General features: G+C 56.6%; 1 protein-coding gene and 1 long non-coding RNA gene across 7 annotated transcripts in view; one reads left to right on the top strand and one right to left on the bottom strand.

Annotated features, from left to right (window-relative positions):
* CAMK2B (calcium/calmodulin dependent protein kinase II beta) overlaps positions 1–26,410 on the top strand; it is an 82,072-nt gene that overhangs the window by 8,711 nt on the left and 46,951 nt on the right. For all 6 annotated transcript variants that reach the window (XM_042962795.1, XM_042962798.1, XM_042962794.1 and 3 more), the window contains exon 2: positions 20,398–20,492. In XM_042962795.1, coding sequence (XP_042818729.1) covers positions 20,398–20,492 — 95 coding nt within the window. The remainder of the gene's footprint in view (positions 1–20,397; positions 20,493–26,410) is intronic.
* LOC122232715 lies at positions 17,152–24,883 on the bottom strand. Its single transcript, XR_006210102.1, has 3 exons — positions 24,744–24,883; positions 22,378–22,689; positions 17,152–21,076 (listed from the first exon to the last, which is right to left on the bottom strand). It is a non-coding gene; the product is annotated as an uncharacterized LOC122232715 (long non-coding RNA).

The following is a 26,410-nucleotide window of genomic DNA, read 5'->3' as shown; positions in this document are numbered from 1 at the left end:
TTGAAGAAATTCGAGAAGACCCACTAAATGGAAAGACATCTCATGTTCGTGAACTACAAGACTGAATATTGATAAGGTGGTGGGATGCTGCAAGTTGACTGACAGATTCCCTATGACACCTGTCCCGGTTCCCGCTGCCTTTACTTATGTATTTATTTATTAAAGTTTATTTATTTTGAGAGAGAGAGGAGGATAGAGAGAGCATGCAGGAGAGGGGCAGAGAGAGGGAGAGAGAGAATCCTAAGCAGGCTCCACACTCAGCGCAGAGCTTGACATGTGGGTCTCAATCCCATGAACTGTGAGATCATGACCTGAGCTGAGATCAAGAGTCTGATGCTTGACTGACTGAACCACCCAGGCGCCCTCCAGCTGCCTTAAAAAAAAATCGACAAGCTAATCCTCCTAAAATTCATAGAAAAATGCAAGGAGAGACCCAGAAAGAGCCAGAACAATCTTGAACAGGAAGAATGATATGGGAGGACTCACACTTGCTGATTTTAGAACTAGAGGCACCTGGCTGGCTCAGTTGGTGCAGTGAGTGGCCCTTGGTCTCGAGGATATGAGTTTGAGCCTCACATTGGGGGTAGAGATTACCTAAAAAACTCCTAATTATACAGCCACGGCGACCAAGACGGTGTGGGTACTGGCATAAGGACAAACACATAGATCCGTGGAATAGGACTCAGATTCTGGGATAAACTTACGGATCTGTGGTCATTAGATTTTGACAAGGGCAACAAGACGTTTCAGTGGGGAAACTGTCCAGCAAACGGACAGTTGGGTATCCACGTGCAAAAAAATGTGAAGGTGGAGCCCTACCTAAAACTGTGGCACCATCATCTCAAAATGGATCATAGACCTAATCATAGGAGCCAAACCCATAAAATTCTTGGGAGAAAACACAGGAGTAAATCTTCGTGACCTGGAGTTTGGGAATGGTTTCTTAGATATGATGCTTAAAGCACAAGCAATGTAAGAAAAATAGGTAATTGTTAATCAGCATGAGAACGTTTTGTGCTTCAGAGGACCCTGTCAGGAAAGGGACAGGACGGAATGGGAGAAGGTGTTTGTGAATCACTCATCAGATGATGAGTTCGTATGTAGCATAGTCCAGGAACACACTACCAAGCAGTAAGAAGGCAGACAGACAAACCAGTCAAAAAGTGGGGAAGGACCTGAGTAGACATTTCTCCAAAGAAATGCACGCAAAGATAGTCATTTGGGAAACACGGTGGTACCACCTCGCTCCCCTGGGATGGCTAGGCCCACAGAGGCAGGTAAGAACATGCACCAGCCAGGATGTGGGGTCAGGACCCTCATTCACGGCTGGTGGGAATGTAAAATAGTGCAGTTACTATGGAAAACAGGTCCTCAAAATGTCCCATTCCCGGAAATGTGCCCAAGAGCCAGGGAAGTGCAGGTCCGCACGGAACCTTGCTCACAGCAGCAGTGTCCCTAAGAGCCAAAACGTGGGAGCAGCCCAGATGTTCCTCAGAATGTGTAAGGAACACGTGTCATATCCACACGCTGGGATGTCATTCAGAAGTAAAAACAGAAGAGTTCTCATAACCGCTGACACATGGTCCTACCTGGGCGAATGCTGAGAACGCACGCCCCTTTACCTGAAGCTTCCAGAGCTGGCAGCTCTGTGGGCACAGAGGGCAGAGCCCGGGCCTGGGGGGGGGGGGGGCGGCGGCCGCTGACGCTGTTGTAACCTATAGACTGCGGTGACGGACGGACGCCTCTGTGAATATAGTAACAGCCATTGAATTACACACTTTAAGTGGGTGAATTGTTTGGTACATGAATTATATCTCAATAAAGATGTTTAAAAATAAATAAAACCGATGTAGAAAAAGAAAAGAAGTCTAGCATCTGGCTCTCAACACTCGAATCGCTGAGAAGTAAGATTAGCAGTGAGAGTGGCTCTGGCTGGCGGCTCCCTGGCACTGTCGCTGTGATGCCAGAGGCAGGGCCGTGGCCCGCCCGCTCGCTCCACCCCCCCCCCCCCCGCCAGGGTGCCTGTGGAGGCAGCAGAGGGTGGAGGCCCAGGTGGAGGCTGGGAGGGGCAGAGGCCAGAACACGAGACCCGCCTCTTCCTCTGTCTCTGAGACGGAGCCCAGCTGGCGCTGGTCCATGGCGGGTTCAGCAGACAGTGGCAGCATGATGGGGGACAAGGCCCACACGCCTGGTTCTGGAAGGCTCCCCTGGTAGCAGGGAGGCTGACAGGCGTGGGCGGCAGAGGGGGACAGGCTGTCAGCAGGGTTGGTGGTGACGGGAGGGCTGGAGCCAGACGGCGGGGAGCTGAGCCCCCAGGTCCTATTATTCCTGAACATCTGCCGCCTGGGTCAGTCCTCAGTGGGTTCTCTCCTTTCTCTCTGCCTTTTCCCCTCCTGCTCCTCCCCCCCCCACCCTACTCCTCTCCCTCTGCGCCCCGCCTTCCTCCCTTCTCCCCCCGCCCCCCCCCCCCCGTCCCCGCAGGCACCTCTGGGATGGGTGTGACCCCTGCCTGCCTGGACACGGAGGGTCCAGGAACCCCCAGCCCTCCAGGAGCAGGGCCTCGGCTGGGGTGCCCTGACAGAGTGCAGGTGTCATGAGGGGTGCCCTGTCCGTGCTCACCTCTTTCCCACCCAGCGGGGCCTCTCCTGCACCTCCCTTAGAGGCCAGGCTCTTGCCGGTGTGGCTGATTGGCTTGGGGCCCCGGGGCCCAGATTCTTCCTGTGTCCCTTCTCCTCCCCCTCCCGCCCTGCCCTGGAAGGGCCCCCCGCCTTCTGCATCCCACCCCTGGTCCTCAGCACCCCTCAGAAGGGAGCAGGGAGTGTGGAGGGCTGGCCACAGGGCTCCTGCCTCTGTGCTGAGCAGCAGGACGTCTGCGTCTTCTGTGCTGTTCCATCTCGGGGCACAGGGGGCCTTCAGCCTCAGTCCCCACGGGGGTGAGGTCTGCACGAGGCCCCTGCCCAGCTCCAGGCTCTGCCTCCAGGGGTCCTGGGCCCAGAGCAGGGACAGGGCCGAGCCCAGGCTTTGCACAGTGAAGGGGGTGCAGGGCTCCACAGGGGTGAGAGGGGGACATTTCTGGGTGGGGAGGGCAGGGTGTGGAAGGGTCATGTCAGACCCCTGGTTGTGGCAGCAGACTGAGGGGAGCCAGCCACGTGGCCACTCGTCCCAGGCCGGGCCCTCCCCGGGGTCCCCCACGTGCCCTCCGGAGGCCTCTGGTGACCCCAGCATTTCCGCGGGGGCTGTGGGGGGACAGCTCAGCACCAGGGAGGGGGCCTCCGGGACGCCCCGCTGCAGCGTGACTGGCCCCTCATCTGCCCACACCAAGGAGGGGCAAGCGGGGCGTGCTCTCCCAGGGAGGGGTCCACCACCCTGGACCCTCGTGGAGCTCTGTCTCCAGATGTTTGTGTGCAGAGGCCCAGGTTACTGCACAGACCCTTCTTCAAAACCTGGTGTTGATGAGAGCATTACGAACACCAGGTTCTCTCTGTTCTTAATGATTTCCCAGAGATTCGGCCGCGTTCCCGCCAGGTGCGTGGGGACGTGCATGCGACACAGGGCCCCCACCTCACCACCTTCGTGCTCCAGTGGCAGTGAGCACATCCACGCTGTGTGCGGCCACCACCACCGTCCATGCCTGGACCTTTTCCATCCACACGGAGGCTCTGTCCCCATTAGACACCAACCCCGTGTCCTCTCTGTCTCTGTGGACTGGACCCCTCTCCGGACCCCACGGAACTGGACCCCTCCAGCACGTGTCCTTCTGTGTCTGGCTCCTTCCACTTGGCGTCAAATTCTCCAGTGTCAGAGCGTCCTTTCCTGTCAAGGCTGACGATGCTCACACATTCGTGCACACACACACACTCTCTCTCCACATTACCTTCACCCCTTGTTTGTGCACACGGCTTCCTCCCCTGTCAAGGCTGACGGTGCTCTGCTGTCTGGATGTACATGTGATGTGTGTGTGTAGGGGTATGATGTGTATACGGTGCATGTACGTGTGATGTACGTGTGATGGATGCTGTGCATATGGTGTACATGTGATGTGTGTGTGAAAAGCGTGTAGGAAGTGTGTGGGAAGTGTGTGTGGTGTGTGACGTATGCTGATGTGTGTGTGATGCACGACAGGCCGTGCATGCCCCAAGGCAGCTGAGACCCCGCCTCCCTGACCTCCTGCCCCTCCTCCGATGGCTGCTCTACGAGCTGCCCCGGCAGTAACTGCAGACCAGGCTTGCCGGTCTGACTCTGTTCTGTCCCTGTCCCCAACTGCCTGCGCTAGGTCGCTGGGTGGCTGTGGCTTTGAAGAGCTGCCTTTGAAGGTCGCTCTGTGGAGCCCCGGCTAGAAGAAGGTCCCAGGTGCCGTCTTGTGGGGAGATACCACGGTGGCTGTGTGTGAATCTAGCCGTCCTGTTTTGTCCAAGTGGGTTTTTGCATCTGTCCTTGGTCACACTTAATGGGGCATCGACACAGACGTCTGTCCGGGGAGGAGTGGGGGCAGGTTTGGGTGCACCGAGCTGAGCTCAGGCGTGCTCTGGGGCAGCCCCTGGGCGTGCAGGCGGGAGGTGGGGGCACAACCAGGGTGGGCCAGGGCTGGGAGTGCCCTCTGAGAGGTGGGCAGGCTGACCCAGGCCCCAGGCCTGCAGCCAGGCAGGCACGAGCAGCTCCTTGTCTGAACCTCCTGCTCCAGAGAGGACTGAGTGGCTCCTGGGTGAGACCCTCCTTCCTCGGCCGGGCCTGGTGGCTGCTTCTGCGGGACAGCGCCTGGCACAGAGGTGACACTGGAGAACTGTGTCTGCGGTGAGGCCGGCAGTGCCGGGAACCCCCTGGGCTGAGGAAGCAACCTGCCCGGGCAGGGTGGCCACCTGCACCTGCTCCCTCGGGGCCTGTGGAGGGCAGAGACGGTGGACGCACCCTGGCCAGGGGGCCTGGTAGACACACCCCACTGCAGTTTTCCTTTTGTACCCGGCTTCTGAGGGGGAGGGCCTTTTGGGGCTCCCACGCACCCCGCCTCAAACTACCCCCTGAGAACCCATTTGGAGAGGCCATGGACAGCTCCCACAGTCCCCCAGGTGAGCCCCGCCAAGACCCAGGCCAGGTCGCGCCTCCACAGCCACTCTGTTCTGAGAGCTTCATGAGTGACTTGGTATTTACTTCCTTCCCGTGATATGTTCCTGCTTTAAAACATGGAAGTGTTTCCAGTCGTCGGTGAAATGGCTTGTGCCGTCTGCTCGAGCCTCGGGGAAAGTGGGGGCCCAGGGGTGCCACTGACTTTGTCTGGGGCACGTGTGTGGCGGGAGCAAGGGTGGGGTGCGTGTCCCTGTCGGGCCAGGGCCCTCTCTCCGAGTCGGCGTCTCCCAGCGGGAAACAGGAAGAGCGTAGGTTCCAGGAACGTCCGTGGTCCTCAGTGTTGGTGACTCAGAACGAGCGGCCCTCAGACCGTGGCCATGAGGGGTTTGCCCGGCACCTGCTGCACTCAACTGGGGAGCGGGGGTCCGGCAGCCAGTGTGTGCAGGCCGTTCTCAAGCCCAGTGGTCACTGGTGCTCCCCAAGGACGGCTGGGCTCACCCTCGGCACACAGGCAGGACCCCCTTGTCCGCAGTCTCCCGCCCTCCCTGGTCCTCACAGAGCAGATGTGGGGAGGGGTGCGGGTGTCCCCAGGCCTGGCTGGGCTTTCCTGTCCTGTCCCAGTGTCACTGCTGGGTGGCTCCAGCCAACGACCGGCTTCCGGGGTGGCTGGAGTCCCGCAGTCTGGGTCCAGGGAACAGGGAGGGGAGACACAGGCATGTCCTTGAAGCGTCCAAGTTCACTTTAAGGGACAGAACAAAACTTGTCTCCCAAGCGTGTGACCCTGCTCCCCAGGTGGGGACACAGAGCCCTGTGTGGCGAGGGGGTGCTGCCCTCAAACGGAAGCAGCTCCTGCAGAAAACAGCTCCAGTCCGATGGATGGTGAGCGAGGGCGGAGGCAGGCAGCACAGGGAAGGGGCCGGCGGCCCCTGCAGCCCGTGGAGGCACGGACACCGTCACACGAGAGCTGGTGTTACCTCACTCGAGTCCCACTCGGGCTTCGGGTACACCGACGGTTCTCCCGGCTGGGCCCCCGCCAGCCCCCAGGCTCCGCGCAGGTGGACAGAGGCCACAGCCCCCGCTCTTGGCTGTCCACGACGGGGTCGGGTGGTGGCACTTGGGGTGTGCGGAGGGGGCCCCGCCGCTCCTGTGGTCCCGCTGCAAGCTGCCTGGCAAGCGCTCACTGGGGCCAGGTGGGGCAGGTGACAGTGTGGTCCATCCCTGTGGTGTTTATACGCCTGCCGTGCGGCCGGCATGTAGAGACACCAGTGTGACCTCAGCCATCTCGTAAAGTTCCAGAGATTCAGCTGGGGTGAGCCAGACCCCAAGAGACCCTGGGCAGCTCAGGGCCCCTCCTGTGTGCTGGTCACGGGGCTGCCCTACTAGGCTGCGGTCCCAGGACTCAGCTTCTCTGGCTCCATCCCCCAGCACATCCAAGCCCACCTCCTCCCCCATCCTTCTTGAGCCTGCAAAGGGCACCTGAGAGGTGGGTGTGCAGGACGGGTGGGGGTCTGCGCTGGCCCCTGCCTCTCGGTGCCGTGACCTAAGCAATGCATTCTGCATCCCCAGCCAGCCCCACCCAGTGCAGGGTCCTGGGAGCCCAGAACTGTGGAGGGCAGTGCACATGTGGGGGGGCCCAGGGTGCTGCCTGCACCAGGGAGTCTGTGACACCTGCATAGCACCCTGCCTCTTCGTGTTGTGGGGGTCCCTGGCCAGGCTGGGGTTTTGAGGCTCCGACATGAGGCTAATTGGTCAGTGGCATAAGCTTTTCTGCATGTGGTTGGAGAATCCCTCCCTGACCCCGTGTCATAAAGATAGTTTGTTTTCTCTTTCTCCTTAAAAAATCAGTGGACTGTACTTTTTAAAATATTTTTTTAATGTTTATTTAGTTTTGAGAGAGAGACAGAGAGACACACAGAGAGACAGAGTGTGAGCAGGGGAAGGGCAGAGAGAGAGAGGGAGACACAGAATTCAAAGCAGGCTCCAGGCTCTGAGCTGTCAGCACGGAGCCTGACACAGAGCTCAAACCCATGAACCCCGAGATCATGACCTGAGCCAAAGTCGGACACTTAACTGACCGAGCCACCCAGGCGCCCCAGGACTGTACTTTTTAGAGCAGTTTTAGGTTTACAGGAAACGTGGATGGGAGGTGGGACACCTACCCCACCTCCTCTGTGGCCCCAGGTCACGTTCCTTGTTACAGGTGGTGACCAGTGTCGCTACGTCACTACTACCGTCTGCGGCTTCTGGGGAGTTTGCTTCTGTGCAGGTGTACAGGATGGCGCAGGGGTGGGGTCACAGTACAGTTCCACAGTGTTGTGACTGCACGTCAGGCCCTCTGCTCTCCCCGAGCCCCCCGAGTCCCAGGTGACCACTGATTATTTTACCGTTTGTATAACTTTGCCTTTTCTGGAATGCCTTCTTGGTGAATCACACGGTATGGAGGCTCGCACGTGGAGCCTTCTTTCACTCCCCGATACGCATTTCAGGTTCCTCCAGGTCTCCATGGCTCATAAGCTCATTTCTTGTCAGTGCTGGATAGCGTTCCTGTCTGGAGGGACCACAGTGCATTGTGTCCACCTGCTGAAGGCCGTCCTGGTTGCTTGCACGTTCTGCTAACTGTGAATAAGGGTGCTGTAAACATCTACAGGCAGGTCTTTGTGTGGACGTAGCATTCAGTCCTTCGGGAAAATACCAAGCAGCTCAAGGGCTGGGTCCCGTGGTAAGAGTGCGTTTAGTTTGTGAGGAACCATCAAACTGTCCCCCAGGTGCCAGCACCAGGCCGTGTGCCTGCCAGCAGCATGCGAGGTTCCTGCTGGTTGGCATCCAGCATTGGGTGTCGTCGTCGGGGTCCTGGATCTCGGGCTATCTGATCCGCATGAAGTGCAATCTTGTTGTCGTTTTAATTTGCGTTTCCCTGACGATACGTGTTTGTGGGGCATCTGTCCACATGCTGACTTCTGTCTTCTGTCTTCTTTGACAAGGTGTCTGCTCCTGCCTTTGGCCTACTTTTCAATCGGATTGTTTGTTTGCTTATTGTTCCGTGTTAAGAATTCTTTGCATATTTTTCGTGGCAGCCAGCTGGCTCAGTCAAAAAAGCACGCGGCTCTTGATCTTGGGGTTGTGAGTTCAAGCCCTATGTTGGGTGTAGAGATTACGAAAGGAAGGAAGGAAGGAAGGAAGGAAGGAAGGAAGGAAGGAAGGAAGGGAAGGAAAAGAAAGAAGGGAAGAAAGGAAAGGAAGGAAGGAAGGAAGGAAGGGAGGAAGGAAGAAAAGGAAGGAAGGGAAAGAAGGGAAGGAAAGGAAGGAAGGAAGAAAGAAACTTAAAAAAATTCCCTGGGGGGCGCCTGGGGGGCTCAGTCGGTTAAGCGGCTGACTTCGGCTCAGGTCATGAGCTCACGGTTCATGGGTTTGGGCTCTGTGCTGACAGCGTGGAGCCTGGAGCTTGCTTCAGATTCTGTCTCCCTCTCTCTGCCTCTCCACCTCTCATGTTCTTTCTTTCTCTGTTTCTCTCAAAAATAAACAAACAGTAAAAAGAAAGAAGAGAATCCCTTGTGTATTTGGAATAGAAGTCTGCACCCGATGTGTTTCCTCCTCTCGTCTCTGGCCCATCTGATATCTCCCTCACTTCCATAGGGCAGGAGGCTCTGATCTTAACCAACCCTGTTTGGTCAGTTGTTTCTTTCTTGGAAATGCTTTTGGTGACGTATCTGAGAAAGTCATTGACAACCCAAGGTCACCTAGATTTTCTCCTATGATATATTCTAGGACTTTTGTCATTTTGCCTTTTACATCTAGGTCTATGATCCATTTTGAGTTAATATTTGTGAAAAGTGTAAAGTCTATTCTAGATTCATTTGTGTGTGTGTGTTCCAGTCCTTAGTCTGTTCAAGCTGCTGTGACCTGGGGGCTTATGAAAAGTTATTCCTTACAGTCCTGGGGGCTGGAAGTCCGAGGTCATGGTGCTTGCAAATTTAGTGTCTACTGAGAGCCTTCTTCCTACACAGGTGCCCTCCCCGTGTTCTCACCTGTGGAAGGTGTGGAGAGGTCTCTCTGGGGTCTCTTTTCTAAGACACTGGTCCCACTTATGGGGGCTCTACCCTCATAACCGAATCACTCCCCCAAAGGCCCCTCCTCCTAGTACCATCACCTTGGGAGTTAAAATTTCAACATGTGAATTTGGGCAACACAAACATTCAGACTATAGAAGAAACTTTTGTTGAAAAGACGGTCTTGGGGCGCCTGGGTGGCTCAGTCAACTGGACGTCCTACGTCAACTCAGGTCATGATCTCTCGGTCCGTGAGTTCGAGCCCCGCGTCGGGCTCTGTGCTGACAGCTCAGAGCCTGGAGCCTGTTTCGGATTCTGTGTCTCCCTCTCTCTGACCCTCCCCCATTCATGCTCTCTCTCTGTCTCAAAAATAAATAAACGTTAAAAAAAATTAAAAAAAAAAAAGAAAAGACGGTCTTTTCTCCATTGACTTGCCTTTCCTCCTTTGTCAAGAATCAGCTCTATTTGTGTGCGCTATTTCTGGGCTCTCTATTCCATTCCGTTGATGCATTATGTATTCTTTCACCAAAACACACTCTCTTGATTCCTGCAACCTCGTAGCAAGTCTTGAAGTCAGGTAGTGTCAGCCTCGGACTTTGTTCTTCTCCTCTGATCTTGTGTTGGCCACTCTGGGTCTTTTGCCTCCCTATAAACTTTAGTATCAGGTTTGATTCTTTTTGGGATTTTGATAAGAATTACATTGAATCTGTAGGTCAAGTTGGGAAGAACTGACATCCTGATGGTATTGAGTCTTCCTATCCATGGACATTGGTTATCCCTGTCATTTGGTTTGATTTCATTCATGAAAGTTTTGATTTTTCTCCTATAGATCTTATACATATTTTGTTACATTTATACCCAAGTATATTTTTTGGTAGCAATGTAAATGGTATGGTGTTTTAAATCTCAAATTCTACTTGCTCACTGCTGGTATGTAGGGAAACAATTAACTTTTGTACATTAATCTTGTTTCCTGCAACTTTTCTATAATTGTTAATTCCAGGACGGTTTTTCTTGTCCATTTGGGGGGCCTTCTTCCATAGACAATCATATCATCTGCAAAAAAAAAAAAGACCGTTTTATTTCTTTCTTCCCAGTCTGTACACATTTTATTTCCATTTCTTGTCTTATTGTATTAGCTAGGATTTCCAGTATGATGTTAAAAAGGAGTGATAAAAAGGGACATCTTTGCCTTGTACCCGATCTTACAGGAAAAGTATCTACTTTCTCTCCAAAAGTCTGAGGTTATTTGCAAGTTTTTTTGTAGGTGCTTTCTATGGACTAAACTGTGCCCTGCTCCTCCAAATTCATAAGTTGAAGCCCTGACCTCCAATGTGACTGTATTTCAATCTTTCGGAGGTAATTAAAGTTACTTGAGGTCATAAGAGTGGGTCACTGATCTAATAGAATTAGTGTCTTTATAAGAAGAGACACCAGAGAGTTCACTTGCTCTCTCTCCATGTGCACCTACTGAAGAGAGGCCATGTCAGCACACAGTGAGATGGTGGCCACTTGCAAGTCAAGAGAACAGAGCTCACGTAAGAAACCGAACCCTGCTGGACCTTGATCTTGGACCTCCAGCCTCCAGAACTGTGAGAAAATAAATTCCTGTTGTTCAAGCCACCCAGACTGTGTGACATTTTGAACTAATACAGTGTTTATCAAGCTGAGATAGTTCCCCTCTGTTCCTAGTTTGCTGAGTTTTTATTATGAATAGGGATGTATTTTGTCAAGTGCTTTTTCTGCATCTATTGATATGATCATGTGATTTTTCCTTTTAAATCAGTTGATGTGGTGGATTATGTTAGTTGGTTTTCAAATGCTGAGCCAGTCAACTGTGCATACCTGGGATAAATGCTTCTTGGCCATGGTGTTTAATTCTGTTCATACATTGTTGGATTCTATTTGCTAATATTTTGTTGAGGATTTTTGCATCTGTATTCATGAGAGTTATTGGTCTGTAGTTCTCTTTTCTTGTAATGTTTTTGGTTTGGGTAATGATGGCTTCACAGAATAAGTTAAGAAATATTCCTTCTGCTTCTTTTTCTTTTCTTTTCTTTCCCTCCCCTCCCCTCCCCTCCCCCACCCCCCTTCCTAGATTGTAAAGAATTGGTATAACTTCTTCCATAAGTGTTTGGTAGAATTCACCAGTGAACCCACCTGGGCTTGGTGCCTTATGTTTGGAAAGGTTATTAATTATTGATTCAATTTCTGTGATATATACAAGCCTATTGAGATTGTTTCTTCTTGTGTGAGTTTTGACAGACTATGTCCTTCAAGGAATTGGTCCATTTCATCTATGTTACCAAGTTTGTGGGCCTAGTATTCGTTTACTATCCTTTTAATTTCTGTGGGGTCAGTGGTGTTGGCTTCTTTTTCATTCCTGATATTAGTAATATGTACTCTCTCTTTTTTTTCTTATCCTGGCTAAAGGCTTATCGATTTGATCTTTTCAAAGAATCAGGTTTTAGTTTCATTGATTTTCTCTATTTCCTGTTTTCAATGTCATTGATTTCTGCTCTTTTATTATATCTTCTATTTACTTTGGATTTAACTTGGTCTTCTTTTTCTAGTTTCCTAAGGTGGAAGCTTAGATTATTTATTTTAAGTAGTCTTTTCTAATATATGCATTCAATGACATTAATTTCCGTTAAGCACTGCTTTTACTGTGTTCCACAAATTTTGTTAAGTTTTCTTTCGTTTTTCATTTAGTAAAAATATTTAATATTTTTTATTGATATTTCTGCTTTGACCCTTGTTAGTTTTGGAAGTGTGTTGTTTAATCTCCATGTGTTTGTCAAGTTTTCTAGCTATCTTTCTGTGTTTCTAGTTAAATCCAACTGTGATCTTAGAGCATTCTTAGTATGATTCTGTTCTTATCAACTTGTTAAGGTGTGTTTGGTGGCCTAGAATGTGGTCTGTCTTATTGAATGTTCACGGGGGCTTGAGAAGAATGTGTGTTCTGCTGTTGCTGTGTGAAGTTGTCTTTAGAGGCTTCTTAGATCCAGTCTAGTGATGGTGTGGATGAGTTCAGCTATGGCCTTCCTAGTTTTCTGCCTGCTGGGTCTGTCTACTACCTATTTTTTTTTTTTAATGCTTATGTATTTATTTGAGAGGGACAGACAGACAGAGCCTGAGTGGGGAGAGGGGCAGAGAGAGAGGGAGACACAGAATCTGAAGCAGTCTCCAGACCCTGCACTGTCAGCATAGAGCCCGACATGGGGCTCGAACCCATGAGCTATGAGTTCATGATCTGAGCCAAAGTCAGATGCTCAACCGACTGAACCACCCAGGTGCTCCTGGGTCTGTCTACTTCTAATAGAGGGTGTTGAAGTCTCCAGCCATAATCGTGGATTCATCGACTTCTCCCTGCAGTTCATTCAGTGTTTGTCTCACGTGGTTTGGCTCACTCTCTTTGGGCGTGTACACATTAAGGCTTAGAGAAGTGACCCTCTTATCATTGTGTGATGCTCCTCTTTATCCTGGTAACTGTCCTGCTCAAACCTGCTCTGCATGAAATTAACATGGCTACTCCTGCCTTTGTGGTTTAGCATGGGCTGGCTTAGTGTTCTCCCCTTGTTTTTTCCACTGTAGTAAAATATACATAAAATGTACCACGTAACCATTTAAATGTACAGCTCAGCAGCACTAAGTCCATTCACAGCATGGAATAACCACCACCGTCCGTCTCCAGAACTTGTTCATCTTCCCAGAGTAATTCTGCCCCATTAAATAATCCCAGGGTGTTCCTCCCACTTCAGACCTCCCCGCATCCCTGGGCTGGTGCTCACCCTCTTGTTCCCGTCAGCTTTGCTGCCTGAGCCCTTCAGGAAACTCCTCAAGGATGTCTGCAGTCTGTACGACCGGGACCCAAGGGGTCCCAGCTGTGGTGGGGAGGGGTGGTGGGTCTGGGCAGTGCTGAGGGTGGCTGTGTGAGCCATGGGACTTAAATCAAGCAGTGGGGACACGTGCCAAGGCCAGGCTCTCATCATCTGTGTAGGACTGTGCGAACTTGATGTGACTGTAGAAAGTCACGCTGACTAGTTACCATTGTGCTTACTTACAGCTAGATCTTGTCAGGGCGTGCAGCACACGTGGTCAGGGGGCCCTGCAGGGTTCTGACTCAGAGATGTGCCCACAAGACTCCCAAGTGAAGCGTGTTTGGGTATGTGTCCGCAGGTGGGCTGGGGGCGTCGGCTGGCTGGCGGGGGGCATTTCTGCCATGTCCCCACCATTTCTTTCTTTGTGGATGGACTCGTTCAGAAGACGTCTGTTGCTGGACTTCAGTGGGCCACACAGGGTTTCAGAAAGGGGTCAGTATGGAGGCCTTAGACTAGAAGTTCTTCTGCCCCCAGTCCTGGCCTTCATGAGACTTTTTGTATAAAGATTCTGTGGTGAAATAAGTCAGGGAAAGGCTGCGTCTCATACTCCTGAGTTGGAAATTCACAGTACAGATTATGACCATACTAAGGCCCTGAGAAGTCCTGCAATAAAAAAGAAAGAAAGGAGGGAGGGAGGAAGGAAAACACTGTTTAACATACTGGTTCCCAAACCTATTTGCCCACAGAGCCCCCCTAGTACCTACCATGTGTTAACATCCTGTGGAGCTAATATTTGAGGGACATAATTTGGGAAACGTTTGCCCGGTGCACCCAGTGGCAGACTCCATAAGGTAGAGTCAAGGGCCAGCATGTGTGTGTGTTGGATTAACTGTGTGTCCTCAGGATTTGTATGTTGGAATGCTAACCTCAGTATCTCAGAAAATGCCCTTGTTTGGAAATAGGGTGGTTGCAGATGTGATTAGTTAAAATGAAGGCACCCTGGTGTAGGACGACCCCTCATCTAATATGACTGTGTCTTCTAAAAAGGGAAATTTGGACACAGGGAGAATGTCACGTGACCATGAAGGCAGAGATCAGGGTGATGCTTCTACAAACCAGGGAGCACCGGGTCCCCAGCAAACCCCCGGTAGCTGGGGAGAGGCCTCAGGAGGAACCAGCACCTTGATCTTGGACTTCTGGCCTTTGGAGACAATACATTTCTGTTGTTTAAGCCACCAACCTGTGGTGCTTTGTTAAGGCGGCTCCAGGACACTAGCACGGTAGGGACGAGGCATAGCTTTAGCATCTTACCTGGGGTCAGAGTTCGGGGCTGGGAGCAGCTGGGATTCCGAGGGCCTGGGAAACGCCAGGGTTGGACACTGGGACCATGGCGAGAACTTGTGTCGTTGTGGGTTGTGACTCACCCAGCTGTTGTGCCTTTGGAAAGAAACTCTCCGCGGATAACCGAGGTGTCCGTGGCAGCCCATTTATGAGGAAGGACATTAGAAACGTCCCAGATGCCTGCCAGTCGAGGAGGCGCTGTCTCCATGGAAGGACTATTCTCTGCTCAGAGGAGTCATGATCTAGGTCAGAGAGTGGGGATGGTGTGTGCAGCGAAGGTCAACACGGAAGGCGGTACACCACCCAGGCGCTCACACACGTGGCTTGTGTGGGTGCCGTAGAGGCCGCGGGGGCATGGGTGTTCACAAATAGAGTGAGATGCTGTCCACACTGGTCTGCAGCCAGGCTTATTCAGGCCCGCTTCCCCGTTTCCTCCCTGGACAGGAGAGGAACGCAGTCCCCAGGGCCCTGAGAGCCAGCCTGATGCTGGGGGGTGGGCAGCCTTCATGGGCCCGGCCCTGGACATCACTCCCGCAGCAGGACCCCAGGCCAGCAGGACACACGCTTGCCCAAGTCCTGTCGGGGACCAGCACCATCTCCTCACCGCTCCAACCCCAGGGCCGGGGAGGTGGGCAGGCAGGGAGGCTTACATACCCTCCTGGCCTCTAAGTTGAGGCGGTTTGCTTGGTCTCTAACATCTTGTTGCCTCCATTTTTCCCATGAGCATGGATCGTATTTCATTATTATTATTGGCAGGAAAATACATAAAAACCACAATCCCAGTCGTCTGTTTCATGTAGAAGCTACTGTTTGCCACCCAACTGCTTCAGTGGAGACTGAAAATATCAGGGGACCTCTGTTCCTTCATCCCCAAGAGCTCATGTCACTCAAAGGTGGGACAGAGCGTTGAGCGAACACACGAATTAAATAGCAGCTGATCGTGGAGGTGAACGGGAATGAAGGGGTGAAGGCCTCCCCGACTTGTGTCGGTGGGCCCAGCTGTGGCCCCGACGCCCCCGAGTAGAGCCTGCCTGGGGCAGGCCGGGCCGCGGAGGATGGACTGGGACAGCCTCAGGAAGGTTCCAGAACACCCATTTATTAACGTGAGATGGCAACCGAAGCTGCAGGACCAGCCAAGTGCTTCCGCCGCTATTGGCTTTTCTCGGCTCTAAACTGTGAGACCCTCCCGGGGTGCGGCGGCCCCTCCAAGGACGGGGACATGGGTCGTGGCTAAACTCGCTGCCGGGAAGGCCCCGGGGACACCTGTCCGACACTGAGCCCCGCAAATGAGCCTCGTGCGGGACCGGACGAGGACAGGGAGTGGCCCGGGAAGCGGGGAGCAGAGAGAGGCTGCCGCGGCCCCGCAGTGTCCGCCCAGAAAGTGGGCGGGGGGGGGGGGTCCACAGAAGGGGTGGGTGATCCCGGCAGAGGCGAGGGGCGGGGCGGATGGAGCCGATAGGGGTGGGGACGAGGTTGACAGGGGAGGGAGGGTTGGCAGGGGAGGGGCCGTCAGGGGCGGGGCCGTCAGGGGCGGGGTGCGAGCTGAACTGGTGCGCGAAGCTGGCGGGGGCGGGGCGAGGTAGACGGGGCGGGGCCCGGGGGCGGAGAAAGTGGGCAGGGGGAGGGGCGGGGCCAGGTTGATGGGGCAGGGCCGGGGGGGCGGGGATGCAGGGGCTGGAGGGGTGGAGGGGACGACGCGGGCGGGGCCGGCAGGGGCGGGGTGCGAGCTAAGCTGGTGTGCAGGGCTGGTGGGCGGGGCCAGGGCGGAGGGGCGGGGCGAGGTTGACGGGGCGGGATCTGGGGGCGGAGATGCGGAGGCGGGAGGGACGGGGCGAGGCTGATGGGGCGGGGCCGGAGGGGACGAAAGGGGCGGGACGGAAGGGGGCAGGACCGTCAGGGTCATGGCGGGCGGGGCCTAGGCGGAGGGGCGGGGCGAGGTTGATGGGGCAGGGTCGGAGGGGGCAGGGAATGCAGGGGCGGGAGAAGTGGAGGGGACGACACGGGCGGGGCCGGCAAGGGGAGGGATGCAAGCTAAGCTGGTGTGCAGGGCAAGCGGGCGGGGCCGGGGCGGAGGGACGGGGCGAGGTTGACCGGGCGAGGCCGGAGGGGGCAGGGATGCAAGGACCCTAGGGGTGGAGGGGGCAGGGGCGAGGCGGGCGGGGCCGGCAGGGGCGGGGTGCGAGCTGAGCTGGTGTGCCAGGCGGGCAGGGCTGGGAGGGGCAAGTTCCTCCCTGCAGGTGCGGCGTCGGCGGCAGGTTTCACGGTGGCATTTGGGGCGGGCGTGTGGTGGGGACAGTCGGGAGACCGGCGGGTGGAGACCGCACGGCCACACGCGAGCTTTGCACCCCGCCCCTGTTGCTGTGCCCCCCGCGGTGTGCCCCGGGGCCGAATGCGCTTGGCTGTGCGGATGGAGCGTAAGGGGCGGCCCCCAGAACGACAGGGAGAGACCGGGCCGGTGGCATCTGGGGAGGGATGGGGGGCGTCTTCTGAGGGGCTGAGGCCGTGGGGCCCCTGATCAAACCGTGAGGGGCCCGGCAGACCTCCCACCGCACCCCTTACAGCACAGGACGGGACGTGCCTTTTAATCCCGAAGAGGCACAGACCTGGCGGTCCTGGGGCCGCGGGTCCTGCACCGCATCCAGGTGAGGTCCGCCCCGTGCTGCCCGTCCAGTGGCCCCGGGACCCCCGTGGCAGGCTGCTGCCAGTGCCGCTTGTGGGGAGAAGCCAGGAGGGTGGGGCCTGTGAGGAGGGCCTGGTAGGGGACTGGCTCTGAACCTCCAGGTTGCCGCATTACAGGCCTGGCGGCTGCTGTTGAACTCACTTTTTAAAGTGAGTGGAATAAAGCGTTCAGATCATGAGGCCCAGGGCAGCAAGCCCTGTTACGGGGCTTTTGAAAATCACGCGAGGCTAATTAGAAAAGGAAACGTGCTTAGCGTCCTTGCTGGTTCCAAGGCTCACAAAAAATCCGGGTTACCGCGGGGCCATCCTGGGAGCTCAGCGCACACGAACCCTACCTTTGTCAGCGCCATCTCTTCTGGTGGAATGCTGCTACGAGTCCCCAGGGGGGGGGCTGCAGGCCTCAGCTGGATGTTGGGGCCCACAGCAGGTGGCCCAAAGGGCACATGCTACATGCTTCTCCGTACTGGCGGTTCTGGGGGACTCCTGGCGACAGCTCAACACCTGGGACCCACTGGCAGAGCCGCTGGGGACAGGGGAGGCAGAGGGGCAGGGAGGGAAGGTGGCTCATGTGGGAGGAGCGGTTTCAGGCCGTTCTGCAGGGACAGCTGAGGGTGAAGGGGCCAATGCTTAGCATGAGGTGGAGAGGTTGGGGGTCCACAATAACCAGAAGCCCGAGGAGCGGTGGTCACCTGTGGCCACACCGGCCCCCTGGGCGCGCTCTGCTTTTGCCAGCTTCTCCCTCCGTGCCTGGGGACTGCCGTGAGCACCTGGCTGGCCTCTCCCGCCAATTTCCACGGCATCTACCTTTGGAGACCCAAGCCCCAGGCTCAGCCACTCGTCCTGCAGTGGGTTTTGATGGGCATTGGGGTGCAGATGACCAATGGCAGAGAGGGATGGGGGCAGCTCTTTCTAGAACTTTCCTCTAGTCTGGGCAACAGGACCCCCGCAGAGGGGCTTCAGGAGGTGCCCTCCTTACACCTGGCAGGCAGGACATCAGGATGAAAAGGCCTGTGTCTAATGAGCTCCCCGTGAGCTCGATTATTGAGTGCCTGCTGCAAGCACTGTGTCTGCTGCCCTCTTCATTTCCTCCATGTCCGGCGTCTGTCCACTGCCCGCCTGCCCTCGGCCTCACAACAGGCCCTCACTGTCCCAGGTGTAGAGCTTCTGGGAAGGAAAAGCACTGTCTGGCATGGGAGGGACGCAGGCCCCCAGGACGTGGGGTGGAGGGCAGTCTCGGGCAGGTCTGCATAGCTGACTGTCCAGAGCCCTGGGCATTGGCTCTGTGTCCTTTTGTTCATGCACACTCTGCCGAATGCCGGGAGGATTGCTGGCTCCCTGTTGTTCATTCCTGTGCTTACCCTGTCTGGGCAGCAGTTGGGGGAAGGGCCTGATGGGTCTGGCCCTGCTCCCAGGATGAGCCCACCTCTGTCCTTGGGGGCCTCCCCGGGCACCCGCCCTGCCACAGGCTTGCCATAAACAGGCGTGCCATCTGGCTGTTGGCAACTTCCGGCTGGGGGTAGGCCTGCGCTGTGAAGGTCCCATTCTGGCACAGGAAATTCTGACTGTCCACAGAGGCATGCATAGCCCCTGTCCGGGCAAGCGGATGGCAGCCCAGGTCCACAGACGCCATGCTATCGCTCCCCCGAGCAGGAGGCTGGTGCAGGCACCAGCAGGGGGCGAGGCTGGTGAGCACCAGCCCAGGGCAGTCTCAGGCAGGTGGCCACACAATGCCTCGCTCACCCCTCAGGCAGCCCCGGGAGTTTTTCTCACTCCTTACGTGGATGGGGAAACTGAGGCTCAGAGAGGGTGATGCGGCGTGGCCAGGAAGCCCAGAGTAGAATTCGAAGCTAGGGCGGCAGGAAGTTGGTGGTTATTCTCCTTTGTGGGTCAAAATAATCATCCTTTCCTTATATTTTTTCTTATGTAGTGAGGAAAATCAGAGGGGCAGAGAGTGTGGGGTGAATAGTGAGTGTCCCCCAACCTGCCTGCCCCCCCAGGGCAGCCACTGCCCGGTTCTTGGGCGGACATTGAAACAGCAGACACGTGGCCCTAAGTGCCACCATTGCTTATGACAGTCTGGGTGGTGAAGAAAACGTTTGGTTAGGGTTCGTGTCCTACTATTTAGTTTTTTTCTGAGAAAACCAGTAGTACGTTCTAAGGAAGTTTTGTCTTAAGAAGGGTCACAGAAGTCCTCCCTCGTCAGCGGGGGTAGGTTGCGAGACTCCCAGAGGACGCCTGAAATTGTGTGTAGTTCTGAGCCCTGTGGACACGGTGTCTGTTCCGAGCGCACGTCTGTGATTTCGCTGCACTTCTGAGTCAGCTGCGGGGAGGGACACAGCAAGGATGGTGAAGGGAGGCTGGTGTGACAACACGTTGTGAGAAAGCCGTGTAGACACCACATGCGCCCTTTCCACGCCGGCCCGATGGGGTGAAAAGCCCGGTGAGGCGGTGACGGAGGTGACTGTCACAGGCCTGTGACACAGCATGAGGTGGCTGCTGACCTGACCATGTGTCGGGAGGAGTATTTGCCCCTGGCCCACCGTGGGTAACTGCAGCTGCTGGAAGGAAGCCATAGATGCGGGGACTGTTGTGTAGCAAGGGTGTTCTCTCGTTAATACACTGCCTTGGCATCACCCAGAACCCGGGGCTTGGTGGCCGTGGATTTATCTGGCTGCATAGGCCTGGGGGTCCCACGCCTGACGGGCCTCGTGGGGAGGACAGCGGAGGGGTGCGCCCGCCCGTCCCCAGTGGCCACACACCTGGCCTGAGACACTGCCCGGGTCGTTTCCTGTTCCAGCTCCTTGGCCCCGGCTCATGGGCCTGGTCTAGTGTTCTTAGAAAACTGGACCTTCTAACGGGACCCAGGCCGGCTCTCTGCTCTCTGGCAGACCCGCCTCCTCTCAGGGGCAGTGTCTGTGGCTGGTCCTCAGGCCTCTCAAGATGGCATCGCAGTGGTAACCGGCTCTCTCAGGTTTCTGGCCCTCAGCCCTGACGCTGGGCCCCCTCCTGCTCTGTGTAACAGGCCTGGTGGAGGTGGAGGACCAGGGACGGGCCCTGTCCTCCGGCCGTGTGGCTCAGTGACACGATGCTCCTCCTTCTCTCTGAAACCTTCGATGAGTCCCGTGCTGGCTGTACTGCCTGGAGGGGGGCCAGTTGGTTGCTCTGGGGAGTACTCACTGGGCCCCCCGGTCTGGTGCCAAGGGCCTGAGGGCGCATGCTAGGAGGCCCCAGGCAGGCCCTCAGCCCAGCTGACCCTGAAGGACACCGGGGTGACCCCCAGGCCAGGGAAAGGGTCCCTGTCAGGTTGGCGCCAAGGAAAGAGGGCAGACCCATTTGGTGTCTCTTCCTCAAATGGACGTCTGCCCAGGCAGGGCTTTGTGGTTTGGGTGCAGGGTGCTCACAGGGAGATTAATCATCTCTCCTGCCTGTGTCCCCCGTTTTCTCTGCAGGGGGGCTTTCTCTGTGGTCCGGCGCTGTGTCAAGCTCTGCACTGGTCATGAGTACGCAGCAAAGATCATCAACACCAAGAAGCTGTCAGCCAGAGGTAGGCGTGGGCCGTGTAGGCATGGGCTGTACTGGCATGGGCCGGGCCCACGCAGGCACAGAACTCGGCCAGATGAAGTGGTGCCTCCCGCCCGGGAGGGCGGAGAGAGGGACCCGTACCCTCACGCCGGATCCCACCTTGATCCTGGTCTGGGGGCTCAGGGAGGGCTAGAGGTGGGAGCCCTCGGTGGCCTGAAGACTTGTAGTGACCTGGCTGCCAGCACGATCCCTCCAGGTCGTCTGCACCAGGGGGCCGTCCGCCTGCACTGGGCAGGGCCGTGCTCTGGGCCTGCAGCGGGGAGTCGTGCTGGGTTGCAGCTGGCCCCGGCACGTGGCCTCATCCCACTCACGCTGCACACCCCAAGCCCTTGCTGGGTGGCGGCCCGTTGTGGGCACACAGAATCCTGCTCTTTTGAGGTCCAAGTCGTGGAGTAGCACACGGGCAGGTGACTCAAAGATAGCCCCAAAGGGAGCGAGGAGCTGGGATCTGGGCAGGACCCCCGAAGGACCTTTGTTGAGGTGGCAGCATGGGGGTCCCCTGGGTCCTCTGACCCCAGGGCCAGACAGATGGAGGCCGGGTGACACCTGGGTGGAGAGAGAGTCAAGTGAGGCCCCTGGGGTGCTCTCTGGCCTCCCAGGGGACCTCCAGTTAGTGTCCAGACACAGGCTCCTTCTCTGACCAGAGGGGCACTGAGCGTACTCAGTGCTGGCCTGAGTTCCTACTGGAACTGGGGCTGAGAGCTGCCTCAGTCCGTGGGCTCTGCGGTGGACAGTCCAGTGGGGCGAGCGGGTGACCCGGTGCCATATTTTGAGCTGTGTGTAGACGTTGTGTACTTGCTGTGCTGTGTACCAGGCCTTCGGGCCCGAGAGTTTCCAGGGGCGGGCACTCCTGTCCCCGCTCATGGTGAGGGGCCTGGGGCACCCAGCCGGGGTCAGTCCCACGTCCTCCGTGTTTGCTGCCTGTTTTGGGGTCTGAGCACCGCGTGGGGAAGCTCTGGGCGGATCCAGAAACACAAGGTCCCGACCATCCCTTGATGGTGAGGCCCCTTGGGGAGCTGCTTGGGGGACTGCCTCCCGTGGGCCTGGCCGTGGCGAGGGGGCCCGGAGGGGGTGACTCCATGAGGCCTGGGGGCCAGGGCAGCCCTGGGGCATGCGTGCTTGCACAGCTCAGCCCCCATGTTTGGACCATGGCGGTAATGGTAATGCTAAAGACAGCACTGCGAGTGCCTCCTAAACGCGGTTACTACTGTGTCCCCCGACGCTGGGTGGGGGTGCTGGTGGGGTGCCGGCTTTAACTATGTTTTGGGGGATATGTCTGCACGTGTGGAGTCTCTAAGGTGGAACACAGGCTTGTTCTAGCTCACGATGGGAGGAGAGAGCCCACCCTCAGATGTCCCCCAGACTAGTGAGAGAGACCCTCACTTATCCATCAGGTTTACTCAGCCCCTCCCACGTGCCTGGCCCTGAGCAGACACATCCACAGAAGCCACTACAACTGCCTGTGTTGGGTGCGGGCACAGGGGAGGGTCTCGAGGGATGAATAGGAGTTTGTGAGGCTCAAGCAGAAAAGCACGTGGGTATATTTCTATGGAATCACACAGCTCCTCTAAAGTACCTTCACACTCCCCGGTTTGTGTGTTTATTTTTTAATGTTGTATTTTATTTTTGAGAGAACAAAAGAGCGCATGCGTGAGTGGGGAGGGGCAGACAGAGAGGGAGACACAGAACTTGAAGCAGGCTCTAGGCTCTGAGCTGTCATCACAGAGCCCGATGTGGGGCTTGAACTCACGAGCCAGGAAATCATGACCTGAGCTGAAGTCTACACTTAACCGACTGAGCTCCCCAAGCACCCCACCCACCCCACCCTCCCCACCTGCGGTTTATACCTGCAAAGTGCTCTACATGCAGAGAGGGTCAGGACCGGCAGAACCCTGAAATCCAGCATGTGTTGGGCAAGCACCACTGCTCATTCTTCTGCCCCTGCTGCAGTGAGCCTGCTGGCCCCTTCCTGACCGACAGCTGCTTTTCTGCCTCTGTGTCCGGTGCGGCCGTGGAGCCGAGCACCGGCCTGGTGCTGGTGCCCTGCGCCGGGCCAGTGTCCTCGCTGCGCGCTGCTGGGGACAGGCAGCGGGAGGCAGGGCCGTCGGGAATTGGAGCGGCTGGCCTTCACCCGTCCTGTCTTCCCTCACAACCACTCTCTGGCAGGAAGGGGGGCCTTGTTACTCTGTGTCGCCCGGTACCGTGGAGGTCTTGGGCAATTTTTTTTTCCTGTTTAACTCTTTATTATGGAAAATTTCAAACGTCCCCAAATCTAGAGAAAGTGACAGAATGATCCCCCAACTTCAGCATTTGTCAGCTCTCAGCTCCATCTGTAGCCCCACACCCCCACCTCGCAGCACGTCCCAGACGGCCTGTCACTTTGCACATGGTGTTCAGCACATTCTTCTGGCACAAAAGGAGTCTGCAGACAAGTGGCTGCCTCCCGGGTACCGGGGTCTCGGCACCCTCGGATCCTCCCCAGCCCCTCCTGGCTTTCCTAGCTGAGGGGCAGTGGGAGGGGTGAGGGGACAAGGTCTGCGCCCTGTGTGGGGCAGCGATGGGCTTGGGCTTGGCAGCACATGCCCACCCTATACCTCAGTTTCCCCAGCCATAAAACAGGGATGAAACCAGTGTGTGCTTGCTCCTGGCTGGACATAAGGTACTTGGAAGGAGCTTGTGGGCACAGACCTCCCCTCTCTGCCTAGCCCCGCTCTGGGTCAAAGTTCTGCCCACCCAGCCTGCAGGCCCCAGGGCCCCACAAAGCTGCCCTGGAAACCCCCAAGCCTGTGGGCATTTCCCCACTCCTGGAGGGCACTTGTGGCTAGTTTATTCCCTGCACCTCTCTGCTGCCTCCGTGAAGCTCCTGGGGCCGGCTTCCAGAAAGCCTGAAGTTCTCACCTGGCCTGACACTGCCGTCTGGCCCTGTCTTCTCCCTCCCTCCCCAGAGCTTTCCTCCAGCCCTTGGCTGCTTTCAGTGTTTCCAGGTACCCCTGGGCCTTTGCATGTGTGCTCTCTCTGGAAATGCTTTTCCTGAACTTCTATCTGCTTAACTCTTGTTGATGACATTTTCTCCAGTGGAGTCCAGGACCCAGGTACCCTGCTTTTTATGCCACAGCTGTCTTTCTCACGAGACTTCCAGGCCCTGTGGGCAGGGACTTCGTTCAGTACTGTGTCCCTACCAGGGCCTGGCGGGTGGTGAGCACTCCAGAAAGGCTTCTGGTGGAAGGAACATGTGCTTTCGGTGGGCGAATTTGAAGAGGCACATGTACAGTCTATGCTGGGGGCAGGTAGTCCCCTGGGTGTGAGGCTGGGTGGGGACTGGGGTGGGGAGTGTCTAGGGCATTTGCTGACGTGTTGGGTCTGCATGGGAGGCCCCTGGTCAGTCCAGACTTGCAGAACACCTGAGCCTTTGGGACGTCCGAGTTGCAGTGTTTCTAAGGCAAAGCCGAAGGGTGGTCGGGAGGTGGGGGCAGGGCAAGGCCTGGCTGTCACTCTGTGGTTGTGCCCCCAGGGTCACAAGGTCACAGAAAATGTCCTGAGCCAGGGCCCCCACCCTGCTAGGTGGCCAGCTCCATTGCTAGGAAGACCACGGCAGAAATGTGTGCCCAGCTGTTGTCCTTGTGGGAGGAAGGGACAGGGCGGGGGGCCCATGGCGGGGAGGAGGGGGTGGGAGACTGGACCCAGAGGCCTCGCCCGCCACCTTCCTTCCGCTGTTGCTCAAGTGCAGTGCAGTGTGGGGGGGCTCCATCTCCCGCTGGAGCAGCCGCGGTCCTCCGAGGCTCCTGATGATAGCAAAGCAGCCGGCCACACGCAGCGGCCAGGAGGAGCGCAGGCCCTGGGCACAGAAGCGGCCCTTGTCCGGGAACTGACAATGCCCAGATTCGCCGGGTCGCTGGGCATGACACCCAGCTGGTGCCAAAGACCCAAGTTACGTACGTGATTTTGGAGGGTCCGAACGCGCTGAGCCCGCAGTTACAGGACGGTTAACAAAAGCAGTTAGAGGGAAGTGAATTGGCTGGGGTGAGATCATAGGGCACACAAGCCTCAAAACCTGTCTTGTGGGCCCTCCCCCCAACTCACTGCCAGCACCATGTGGGCCTGAGCCCTGAGCCCCCCTGGAGCAGGTGTCCAGCAGTGACCCCGGGCAGGGGCTCCACGTGGGGGAGGAACGACCCTGCAAGGACTGGGGCCCAGGCAGCTGTTACTCCCTGACCTTCAGCAGTAGTGAGTCTTCACGTGGCTCGGCAGTGACCTTCCACATCCCCTGAGGTTGGGGGTGCGCACCCCGTTCCACAGATGAGGAAACCAAGTCCCATAGAAGCAGAGACTTGCTCAGTAACACACAGTTGTGATGAGCAGAGCCTGGGGCACTGGCAGCTTCATATTTCACCCAGCTGGGAGGGCCGATGGTTGACCTCACAGGTGGGGGCTGGCGTCACAGGTGGGGCCGACTTCAGGGGAGGAGCTAACAGGTGGGACTCACAGGTGGGGTTCACCTCATAGTGGGGGGCTGACCTAACAGGTGAGGGGACCGAGGTGATCAGGGCTCACCTCTGGGCCTCCCATCCCCAAGCTGATGCCCCGCTCCCCCCCAGCTCCCTGCCTGGGTCCCCTGGGACTACCTTCTCCCTAGGGCCTGTGTGGCCTCTGTGCCTTGGGGGCACCCCTACGGGAAGGTGTGATGGGGGAAGAGCTGAGCCCGGCTCCCCCCGCCCCAGGAAACCTGACCGGCGCCGGGCCACTCTGCACAGCGGGGGGCGGCGCGGAAACGTGGCTTTTCTGCCTTAGCCTTTCCTGGTCCGCCGGGCCCCCTGACCCACAGGCGGCGAGACTCGGTGGAACTGGGTTAACGCAGGACGCGGGCGCGGGCGCCGCATTGCAGGGGCCACTGAGCATGCGCGGCCGGAGCCCCTCCCTCCCTTTCCCTTCCCAAGCTCCCTTACCCTCTCCTCCCTCCCTTTTCCTCCCCTCCCCTCGTCCAGGCCCCCCCCCCTCCCTCCTTTCAAACCACCTTCTGTCAGGCTCTACCCCTCCCCTCCCTTCTGCTCCCCTATCCTCTCCCCTCCCCTTCCCAGCTCCGGGAACAGCTTTCTCGCCTCCTCCCTCAGCTCAGGCCTCTTGACCCAGCACTCCCTCGGGCACCCCCTCTGCTCCACTCAGCCCCGGTCCGCAGGCTCCTCCCCGGCCAGGGGCTGAGTTCGGGTCTCACAGTCTAAGCAGGTCTCAATTGCAGATACACAGTGATTTTTTTTAGAGTAAGTATGTCCCAGACTCCCAACCAACTTTTAGCCAATTCTGCCCTCACGTGGGGATTCCCCAGGGACCCTGCGCTGCAGAGGGTCGCCCCAGGGATTTGGAGGGTGGGTGGGAAGGAGGAGCTCTCCTCTGGGCCCTCCCCCTCCACAGCCCCATCTCCTGAAGTTCTGTTGCAGGGACTTGGGTTAATGCGGAATTGGGGGCCCCCTGTGCAAGTGAGGGGGGAGTAGCAAGAGGACCTGGGGCCAGGGGACCCTCATTCCCCAGTCAGAGGAGGAGAGGGGACAGGCGGGGTTGCCAGATTTAGCAGGTAAATTTGAATTTCAAATAGACCATGAAAAACTGAATACAAACTCAGCCCAAGCTGAATGGGGCTTGCACTAGGAAATTATTTGTTGTTTATCTGAATTTGGGACGTACTTGTGCTAAAAAATTCTTGTTGGTTATCTGAGATTCAAATTTAACTGGACATTCTCTGATTCATCAGGCAATACTAAACAGAGCTGTTGAAAGAATAGGTCTTTGTGATTAATTCATCAACTGAGTAGGTGAAGTCAGAGTTTTGGAAAAATGAGGGCGGGAAGGAGGTAGAAGGGTCCAGGGCAGGAGCAGACAAGGTGTAGA

Source organism: Panthera tigris, chromosome A2 (genome assembly GCF_018350195.1).
Source record: "Panthera tigris isolate Pti1 chromosome A2, P.tigris_Pti1_mat1.1, whole genome shotgun sequence".
Lineage (NCBI taxonomy): Eukaryota > Metazoa > Chordata > Mammalia > Carnivora > Felidae > Panthera > Panthera tigris.
Note: the sequence above shows the minus strand (reverse complement) of the source record. Positions and strands in the feature narration are given on the sequence as shown.